Source organism: Poecilia reticulata, linkage group LG22, assembly GCF_000633615.1.
Source record: "Poecilia reticulata strain Guanapo linkage group LG22, Guppy_female_1.0+MT, whole genome shotgun sequence".
In the NCBI taxonomy this organism is placed as follows: domain Eukaryota; kingdom Metazoa; phylum Chordata; class Actinopteri; order Cyprinodontiformes; family Poeciliidae; genus Poecilia; species Poecilia reticulata.
In genome coordinates this window covers 9,589,877-9,600,565 of record NC_024352.1, presented here as the reverse complement: position 1 = coordinate 9,600,565, position 10,689 = coordinate 9,589,877, and the positions used below count along the sequence as shown (strand labels likewise).

At 41.1% G+C, this 10,689-nt stretch overlaps 1 protein-coding gene and 1 long non-coding RNA gene across 2 annotated transcripts; both read left to right on the top strand.

Annotated features, from left to right (window-relative positions):
- The first annotated feature begins 596 nt into the window (after positions 1–596).
- On the top strand, positions 597–5,931 carry tmx1 (thioredoxin-related transmembrane protein 1). The gene is made up of 8 exons (XM_008399010.2): positions 597–834; positions 1,114–1,229; positions 1,425–1,470; positions 1,923–2,051; positions 2,268–2,313; positions 2,778–2,879; positions 2,969–3,035; positions 4,040–5,931. Exons 1-8 carry the CDS (start codon positions 626–628, stop codon positions 4,249–4,251), a joined length of 927 nt encoding a protein of 308 aa, XP_008397232.1. The 5' UTR covers positions 597–625; the 3' UTR covers positions 4,252–5,931.
- Positions 5,932–8,208: 2,277 nt separating this feature from the next.
- On the top strand, positions 8,209–10,097 carry LOC103458324 (uncharacterized). Its single transcript, XR_532565.2, has 2 exons — positions 8,209–9,460; positions 9,572–10,097. It is a non-coding gene; the product is annotated as an uncharacterized LOC103458324 (long non-coding RNA).
- Positions 10,098–10,689: the final 592 nt, after the last annotated feature.

The following is a 10,689-nucleotide window of genomic DNA, read 5'->3' as shown; positions in this document are numbered from 1 at the left end:
AGAACATGTCTGTGTAATGTGATACTCAGTATTATCTCATAGGCTGGCAAAATTGGATAAGATTTAAAAGGGTGGCACTATTTAGCAAAAGTATCAATCAACAATAACTTTTTCATACATTTACTGTATGAAACAGCACTTACCTTTTTGAAGAGGAATTTCTTAAGAGAGGATAAAAATCAAACAAAAACCAAGTATTGAGTAGGCTACACAAAATTTTGATTACTGTTTAGAAGCTTGACATTTCTGTTTAAAATATATTTTCTATTATTTATTTTCTGTAATATTCTACCTTTTTGAGACACTGAATTTTGGGTTTTTATTATATGTAGACCATGATCATTTAAATTAAAAGAATTAAAGTTTTGAAATGTTTTACTATATGTGTGGTGACTGTGGTAATTTGTTAGCTGGCACATAGCTACTACAATGATGTACTCATAAAGCACTATTAATTTTGATTTTTAGAATTGCTCCTTCATTTATTGGTATTCATTGATGGATTTATGTTTGTTTTTTTTCTCCACATTTTGAATAATATTGGCAGGCAAATATCTTTTGTTATCAGCTGACTATGACGTCACTGCCGCTACAGCGAAGGCGCACACCGGAAGTGACTTGTGGAATGGACACGGCTCGTCGGCTAGCTAGCAGCATGAGTGGAATCATGTTGTTTTTATCGGGGGCAGCGGGTCTCCGCTCCTGGACATGTCCTTTTCTCCTTCTGCTGACATTTTGGTCGTCGCTGCCAGCCTCGGCCAAGCCCGACAGCCTCAAGGAAGTGACGGACGGGGACTGGGAGAAGATAATGACCGGAGAGTGGATGATTGAGTTGTCAGTGTCCCGCTAACAGGCTAACCCGCTAATTTTGCCGTTTCTGTTTTGAACTAAAACCCGAGTTCTCGCGTCAGCTAAACCAGCTCAAAATAAGTTATGTCTTTCTTAATTTAGTCACACAACGCTACGAAAAAGTCAAGCTTTCTAAGCAAATATACTCTGCTAACCAGCTTTTTTTTTGGAGGGGGGGGGGGACGCTAACTTGGGGGGCTAATGATGTCGAGCAGCAAGACGTGCACGAGAAATTGAAAGCCTCTTAAACCTTTTCTCCCGCAGCTACGCACCCTGGTGTCCTGCATGCCAGCAGCTGCAGTCGGTGTGGAAAGAGTTCGCGGACTGGGGGGATGACATGGGCATCAACGTCGCCAAGGTGGATGTGACAGAGCAGCCTGGTAAGCAACCCCAAGCTGGGCAACACTATTTAGTTCACGCATCCGGCGACTATCTGAAGTACTCAAACCTGTTGATTTAATCTATAATCTGTAAAGTGTTTTACTGGGATAGATCTAACACAAGCTAATGCATTAATGTGAGGTTGCAAAAAAATAAAGGTCTTCCTGCTGACTGTCGTCTCTTTCCTCTGTAAGGTCTGAGTGGGCGATTCATCATAACTTCACTTCCTACAATATACCAGTACGTATCTGCATGGTTTGTGGTTTCCATTGCTTCCGCTTTTGTGTGTTTGTTGTTTTTTTTTTTCTTCTTCAGCAGTACCTAAAGATAAATACTGCAAACATAGTTTCAATGTTGCATATACTCTGAGGTATATGTTAGAATCTATAATTATTATTACAAAAGAAAGAAACAATCTGTTATGAGTTATTTTTAACAAGTGATCTTTCTGTTTATTTGTGGTCTCCATTTGGTGAAGTTTAGAAGTTAAATATAAGAGAATTTTTAGAACATCCTGCTGTTGCAGAAACAGCTTTAAAGTGTAAAAATGTGTCACAGAAACTGCTACTATAAACATTAGAAATGACACTAGTAAAATAAATAGGAATCAAAATGTTTGTTTTTTTTTATCAGGAGTTTGAGGAAAAACCTGTTAATTTTGTCACTGATTGAGATTTTTTAATTTTTTTCAGCTGCAAGGACGGCGTTTTCCGCAAGTACCACGGCGCTCGTACCAAAGAAGACTTCCTCAGCTTTGTCGACGAACAGAAATGGAAAAACACGGAGCCCGTTTCTTCGTGGTTCGGGCCGTCCTCGTTCTTGTAAGTGGCTACAAAAAAAAAAAAAAAAATCTCCCGTGAAAAACACGTTTGCGTCCTTTTGTGTTTTTGAAATCTCAGAAAACGTCGGTTGACGTTAACTCTATTCTTGGTGTCTTGTGGGCTTGAAAAAGCGACACACAAGCATGCAGATATTTTTGTGACTGACTGACAGATCTGTATCGAGTTACATGCTGCGTTCGCCTCCTCTTTTGACAGGATGAACTCGATGTCGGCTTTGTTCAAGCTCTCCATGTTCATCCGAGTAAGTAAATGGCACATTCGTTGATTTTTGCAGACTGTATTTTGAGAGGATTGTGGCTCCTTGTGATTGGTGTTTAATAAATAGTGTTTAATAAATAGCGAATATGACAGCTGAAGATGGAATTATTTCCACCTTTTGAACTTAAAATAGTGTTTTCTTGTTCTAGGTGGGGCTCATTCCCCTTGATTGCATATTGTTCAGTTTGTAAACCAGACAGAGTTAAAAGCCCATACTAAATATTTTTAGTGTTAGGCGCCCACTGATATGAAATCAAACTTCCTGTTCAGTGTTGATAAAAATTCAAATTACAACATCCACAGTTTAAAAATGGCATTGCTTTTCAAGCAAAATGTCTGCTGCTGAATACTAAAAATGAATGTGCTGCTCACATACTTTGTGTATCTTGAATATTCAGATCATTTCAAGGCCAAAAATAGGTGAGAACCGTGTTTTTTGTTTCCCAGCGTTGCCATAACTACATGACGGAGCAGCTGGGGATTCCTGTTTGGGGTTCATATGTCATCTTTGGCCTGGTCACCTTGTTTGCTGGCCTGACGTTGGGTCTGGTGAGTACTGCTGTGTCACTCCATGAGAAAGTTACGGATCAAACGTGCTGTGAATAATTTACGTAATCTTAATACTTTTGTCATTTCAGTTGCTAGTGTTTATCGCAGATTACGTCTTTCCTTCGCGACGATTTTCCTCACCCGATTACTACCAGAGTGAGTTTTGCATTAATATTTATATCAATGCTGTGACTTGGGGAGTATTAATACTTCCTGAACAGCTTCAGATTTTGGTTTCAACCACAAACTTGAATGTATTTTCTTTAAGGATTTCAAGTGATAAATGATCAAATAATGCGTAATTATGAAGAAGAACCTGCTGAGTTTGGCGCTAGTGCAGTCCACCAGCAGCCAACTGTGTTTTTCAATCAAGTTTATTGATTTATAGCACATTTCAGCAACAAGGGAGTTCAATGTATTTGACATCATAAAAACACAGACCTAAAAACCACATACAGTCAACAATTGAGAAATCAGTCACAGACATTACATTTTGCCCAGTACCATCCATCATCAATACACATCATATATGTCGGTCAGTGTTCCACTTATTATGGTTCAAAAGCAAATCTAAACAGGTTGGGTTTTAGCCCTGATTTAAAGGAACTCTGTGTTTCAGCTGTTTTGCAGTTTTCTGGAAGTTTCTTCCAGATTTGTGGCGCATAGAAGCTGAAGTTTTTGTGTTAAAAAAAGTTAAAAGTTACAGAGATGCAGAGTTGTACAAATAGGCGTCATAATTTTGAAATAATAGCAAGTGGGGCCAACGGGATTGGACAGCACAACAGGTGCGCATCCTGTTAATGCTTTGACTATAAACCCAGCTTAGTCTGTCTTAACAGTAGCTGTTACTGGTGTGTAAAAACCCTTATGTAAAATAAACAAAACAACGCTTAGTCTGGCAGGTGGACAAGTTATGCCTGGTGGCCCGCCAGGCTTATAATACACTGGAGGAAACCCTGCATAATTTTCAGGTGCTCTCCTCATTTTCAAATTGTTTACTTTTTTTGTACATTGAAGTTTGTGATTGTAAGGTTACAAAATTTGAAGAGGTTCAAGGGGTTTGGATACTTTTCAATCTCTCATGTGAGAAAAGGTTTCAGTGCAGCGTTGGCTTGTAGCTAGCTCTGAGCCTCCCTGACGTTGCGTGTGCGTTTCTGCAGAGAAACAGTCAACGGAGCAGTCCCGACTGATCCAGAATCGGGACGAGGACCAGGAGGCTGACGGTGAGGAGGACGACGAGGAGGAGGAGGAAGAAGACCAGGACGGGGCCTGGAGTAGGCAAAGGGAGTCTCCCGAGGGTCAGGGCTACCCCGACGAAGCCCTGAGGAAGAGAGCGGTGGCCAGCCGTGAGGAAGACGAGGAGGAAAGCTAGAGAGCCGGCGCCGGGATTCCCTTTCTTCGTTCGATAAGAGCACAGTGGAGTCAGCCGGAGATGTAGTAGCTGTGGTCCTGAGCGGCAGTATTAAGAAGAAGGGGTCCAAAATCTTCCCACCCCTAACCCAAGAAGCACCCCACTGTACTCCCCTCCCTCCTCTGTTAAAAGCAGGAGACTTCTACCTCGGCTCTCTCCACCTGAGCAGCGGCTCCAACTGGAACAACAAAAACTTTCCTCACACGTGTTTTTACGTGCGGCGTAGGTATGGAGTGCAGTACAGACGAATTTTGATTCGCTGTTTATGCTATGCATTGTTTTTCAAAAATAGTTTGTTTTTTCTTCTTCTTTGAATTCTAACAAGCTTTGGTCTGTAAATTTTACTCCACAAATGGGTTGTTTTTTTCTGCACACACACCATTCGGCATTCTCCTCGTAGGCTAGTTTTAATCCTTAAAACGTCGAATCTATTTAGCTTCATCATATTGACATAAAAATGCTGATGTTTAAAATGGGAACAGCTTCACAGTTCAGTTCAAATTAAACCTCTGGATGATTAATGTGGATCTGAACTTTGGTGTGTGGCGAACTTCTTAAAGTAAACTAGATTTGACTTGATATGAATGCAGCAACGACCAAAGACGTTCAAATCTACAGTTTGAAGTCTGAGCAACTCTGAACATCTGTGGCTGCAACTTCCTTCCCAGTTTACGAYGTAATGCTTTACTGATTAAAGTTTCGCTTACCATGTTCCGGTAAAGACAGAATCGAGTAAAATAAAAAAGAAAATAAAAAAACCATGAAAGCAGCACTTGTACAACTTAAAATGAACCACGTGCAATAAAATGAATTAAGCCATGGGTTTAAAAAAAAAAAAAAACACACAGGAAGTTATGAGGCAGGAACTCCTTTAATGTACGATGCTCGGTTGTGACGCAAGTTTGAGCTGCAATGTATATATTTTACTGAAATCTTCACCATAAGCACATTCAGACTTTATTTGAGGGGAGGCGGGGGAGGCTGGGAGAAAAAAAAAATTTATTCACTCCAAACGTAGTGCATGGTGTGTGTTCGCACTGCTTGAACATGGATTATGTTGCGGTCATTTTCTGTTCAAATGTATTCTGTTTTTTTGTTGTTGTTTTTTTTGCTGTTGTTATGAATGTTTACCTTTAGGAACCTCCTAAATGTGCTGCTGACCTGCAGCTGAGGCAGCAGCAGACTGTATGCATGCTGACAGGCAATAAAAAGGACAAAGTGAGCGGGATGCCACGGGGGTTAGGTTAGGTTTGGTTTGGTTTGGTTTGCAGTGCTGTACACAGCGGAGAGACTTTGTCTACTTTAGTTGTTTTTTTTTAAACCTTTTTCCAAAATTTCAAGCATCTGATTCAAAGCTACAAAAATCACTCGTTGCTAGAAAAAGTTGTGTCCCTCGTTTCACCTGCATTTTCACACACTTCTCATTGTTTTTCTAGGGCTTGTGATGAACTTCACGGACTATTGACACACTTAAATATTTTTTATAATCTCCTTAAAAACGGATGCGTTCATTTAGAAATCCCTCAATTTGTTTTTTGTTTGTTTCCTGATCGCTATTTATGGCTTGTAGCATTTTCACTCTACTCCGGGCAGCTTCTGCTCTTCATTTCTTTGAATAAAAGTTTAACAATAATAACTTTTTATTTTGTTTTTTTCGTTTCTGTAAGCGGTTGATGTAGCTTATGCGTTTCTTTGATTGGATTAATTATGAAAAACAGTTCATTACACAGAGACGTCCTTAGCTCCAGTTTGAATTGACATGTTGAAAAATAATTCGGTAATATGTAGGATAAAGTCATAAGAAGTGTACAATTATCAAGTTTGGAGACTTAGCAAACTGACACACTGTGGATACATTTAAAAGCTTTTTGCTGACTTCAGTCCGTCTTGAATGACGCTTCAGACAAAACTATAGTCTGAAATACAAAAAATCTGCCAACATCGAGAAATATGTAATTTCTGCTCCAGTTCTGACCAGCATTTTTGCACCTCTTGTTTCTTTCTACATCTGTGTGAAAGATCCTCTGTTTTTCCACACAATCACAAAGAAATATGCTATTATTGCCCCAACTTTTTCATCATAATTTAAATTTTCCTGCACGGATACCATGATAAGCTTCAGTCCTCACTTCATATAGCAAATACTCACATTTCTGAAATTTAAACCACAAGAAAAGCCCACTTTTTCTAATTTGAACTTTATTTTTGCTATTTCATATTCTTCAGAGTAATATTTGGGTTTTAAGTTAGGCTCTAAAACTAACTGATGTAAAAATGTTAAAACACTAGATTGCAGTCATGCATTAAAAAAACATTTTTTTAAATGATTAAAAATGGACCCTATATTTCAGGTCGGAAAGCAAAAAACAATGTTTACAAAACACTGTAGGGTAAATCGTCGCCAGCAGATGTCACTCTTGCACTGCTTTTGAGCAGTGGAAAGCCACACGTAGGTTTTACCAGTAAATGCAAATAAATTGACATGAGAAATTTGCATCGGTATGTGCGGTCATTGTGAAACTACGGTTCATATTTCCTCTTTCTTGATCTCTCGCTGGGGCTTCCCAATTTCTCTGCAGAACCTCCTCCGCCCTCTTGTGCAAAGTTATTCCCTCTGGAATAGAAAAAGAAAATCCTGAGGATGGAGCTGGTCTGTAATCAGCGCTGTAATTGCAGCTTGCGCTGCCTTCTGCACACGCTCCGTTTAGCGCGGGTTAAACTGTTACAGGAAGGGAAAGCGGGCGAAGGTGTTTGATGGGATTCCCCCGCTGCACTCTGCCAGCCTTTCTGCAGTTCCTGAGTGTTACACAAAACAGCTAGGTCTGGCCTGCACATGAAAAAAAAAACAGGACGGGGCCATGCATTGGCAATGCCATCCACACGTGTTCTGTCGTGTGATGGTAACTGAAGGCAGATGGTGTTGCTGTTTGCTGGGTTGCTTTCTTTTTCTGTTCTTGTTCATTTAGCTCGCTTCAGTCCATTTAGTTTTCTCTCATCCTTGCTGTCATTTCCTCCAGATCTTTGCGTAAAGCGCCAGCTTGGCAGTAGTGGGAGAGAAAAGCATGCTGGGTACAATGGCGCAACTAAGCTGTGAGGTGACATGCAAGGAGAGGAATGTCACGAAGTTTATTGCCCGTGAAGTCTTAGCTGCAGAGAACGGCATTGCGTGAGTCTTTTAAACTCTTAATTTAGTGCAAATGAAGACAGAAGAGAAAATGAACAGTGACATGAATAGTTTTGTGGCTTCCATGTCATGAGATCCTACAGATCCTTTCATGATTTATTCTCAGAAAACGCCCAGAAGGAAAGGTTTTTTGACCCTTTGTTTCGGTAATCTGCTCGGAGAGGTTTTGGGGTTGGTTTGAGTCTTCTGAAAGAGTTGACCTGGATTTAGATCCAGTGCTCATCTCCTCCAGTTGCCGGATTGTTAAATATGGTTGCATGGATCCTGGGAATCGTCTTCATCGACCTCCAGTTCAATCTTTGCATTTGAAAATCACCAATGCAAGTACGCCAATCTAGAAAATAGTTGTTCTTAAGGGGAAATACTGGACCTTGTTGGTTGGTTTACTAGCTTGTGTCAGTGGTCCTGTTCCCCAATCTATCTGGAGAGGCCGTTATCCAACAAGTGAGAGAGATTTCACACATTTACTTACCTAGAGTACTTGCCTGTCTGCCCACAACCTGCAAGATACTTATCAAATACTCTGTACCTCCACCTGTGATGCCACTCCAGGGTCATCGTCCAACCTGAAAAGTCTTGACTCTAAAACAAGCAAAATCTCTGTAGATGGTCTCAAATAGGCATCGCTAATGCCAGCATTTCTTTTTCACATTGGAACTTGAGGCCTGTAACAATATGTTTGGTACTTTACCTTGGTTTCTTCGTTTTTTTTTGCATTTGAGATACCACCGTCACAAAAACTTACCTGCCATTTCACTGGATGAGGTGGTTCAGGCCATCTTCAGACAGCTAGAAGTTACAGGAGCGTAACCATTTATGATGCTGTGATACAAACGACACTCTGACGCTGAACCGTAAAGGCTTACTCCACTCTTGGTGGAATGGCACCTGGTTGTACCTGCAGTGTCTGACATCATGATAGAAAATCTGGCTTTCTCTCCATCTGGAGAGGAGTGTTCTTCTGTAGCAGCATTCACAATTTAAAAACAGGACTGCAGGGAATGCAGTGAGGCTTGAGCAAAGGCAGTGGGGGGAGTTATTGGCGTATAAATTCTCTCAGACATCTGGTGCAGTAAGGTAGACCCGGGCCTTTAGGGCGGAGTAGCTACTCTCCTGCTGATCGGACAGACTGATGCTATTGCCGAACTCAACCATCGTAACTTTGAGTGGTAGTTCAGGGAGGGCAATACAGCAGAATACCAGAGAACAACAGTCTTGTGTGAATGTGCGGCTGTGTAAAATCCATTGATATCTTACGCATGGAAACATTTTCAGGTTTTGACCCCAACTGGGTCAACTTGTCCAGCTGTTTGCCTTCCACCAACCAGCTTTTCTTGACATCCGTCACCAACAGGTACTGTACTACCTTCAAAGATTGGATGTGAATTGGCTCAACTCATTTTTATAGAAGTCTGTTTTTCTAACAATGTGGAAGCTACTAACTAAAGTTGTTCCGTGAAAACGTTATTGATAACTCGCCACATTGTTTGGGTGAAGACTCAACAACAGTTGTTCAGCTTGGAATTTTCTTTGTGCATCGTCAGCGACGGTGACCTTGTTCGAACCCGAGTTTCCCCATTCAGCTGTTTCACTGTGCGAATTGTATTAGCAGACGCATTTTGTGTCCAATCTTTTATTGATAATGGGATTCCAATTACGCAAGTGAGTTAAAGCTGAGTTAAAGTTGGCAGCCAACCTCTGGAGTTTTATGTGGTGAGAGGGTGAAGCTTTTCTCCAGCATGCAGCACGAGGAGGAAGCATTTGAGGATCCAGCTTTATTTATGAATTGAAATACACGGGCCTGCTGCCAGACGAGACTTTTTGCTTGACCACAAAAGTCCATGAGAAAAATTCAGAGTTATATGATCCAGCTTTTCTCTCTCTCTCTTTCTGGAAGACTGGACGCCAGCGAGGTGGGAGTGCGAACGTTCAACAAGGCCGCGCTTGTTCTCCGAGCTGCCGTGTCCCCTGCGTGTCCTCTGTATGGTTAGTACATTGAGAACCAGAAGGAAGGTGCAGAGACAGATTCCTCTGTTTGGGCGATGATTTAATGGTCAGACTGAAATTTTGGTGTTTTGTGTTTTTTTTCTCTCCTAGAAACAAAAACAAAGACACAAGCTGAAGAATCTGGGCCAATAGAGCTAGCGGTGATTGTTTGTTTTCTCTCAGCTTTCCTATTGTAAAATGTGTTCAGCTCATCGCTATGACCAGCTAAGAAGGGAAACAAAAAGTCACATCCCACTGACTGCTGCTGAAATTTATTAGTCATAAATCAGAAGATATACACCTAGAAATATAGACTTTGGGTGTAAACAAACTAGAGATGCAACAATCAGAATTTTGCGACAGATTCCTGAGCTGTGGTTTCTGTAAAGACTGGTTGCTCTACGAACTGTTTACGAATTTGAGTTTCCCACCGGCAGGGCCGATGCAGAACAAGCTGGAAAGAGTACGGTTACTGGGCAACTTCTCAGTTTATCGCTGAAACGGAAATGATGAAAAAGGGTCATCATGAATCTCTTCGACCCAAAGAGAATGTAAAACTGTGACACGCATCTAAACTCAAATAGTCCACTGTAAGCCTCGCTGCCCAACCAAACTAATAAAAGCAAGGCTCATTTTGCATTATGGCTACATTCATAAAGTTAAACACTCAGGTTGTGTCACCTATCATTATTGTGGCTCTGACAACACAGGCAGACCCCACACTGCAGCTGTACATTTATTACTGCTCACATTCTCCTGAGCATTAGCAGTACGCATACAACCAGCCATTTTGAACAGGTAATAAATCCTCACAAACAACCATCAGATGCAGCGGCGAGCGGCTCCGGCTGAATGGCAGCAGGACCTGATTCGCAGCCTTGGTGGTTTTGTGTGAGCTGGGCAGACTTCAGCCCGATGACGACTGTGGTGCAGCCGGAAAAACTCAGAAAGACTCCATCCAGCTGCCAGTCGTCTTAAGGAAACCTGACGAAACGGCAACCAAAATATTTTCTAGAAGGCAGTGAAATAATCATAGCCACACGTCATGTAAAAACAGGAAACGAGTTCCTTAAATGGATGATTCGCTACGTCTGTCCAAAGCATATGATCTTTATATATATATTTTTCTTTTAAATCAACAGGAATTTGTTGATTAGATGTAGCAACTTATTAGCAACAACAACAAAAAATTTGGATTGAGCACTTTCCCTAACCCTAACCCTAAAGGA

Excerpts from the sequence above, each read along its gene's own strand:
- tmx1 (XM_008399010.2), top strand. The coding sequence starts at position 626 with ATGGACACGGCTCGTCGGCTAGCTAGCAGCATGAGTGGAATCATGTTG. Across the intron at positions 1,471-1,922 it reads TCACTTCCTACAATATACCA|CTGCAAGGACGGCGTTTTCC; the intron begins GTACGTATCTGC and ends AATTTTTTTCAG. Across the intron at positions 3,036-4,039 it reads CTCACCCGATTACTACCAGA|AGAAACAGTCAACGGAGCAG; the intron begins GTGAGTTTTGCA and ends GCGTTTCTGCAG.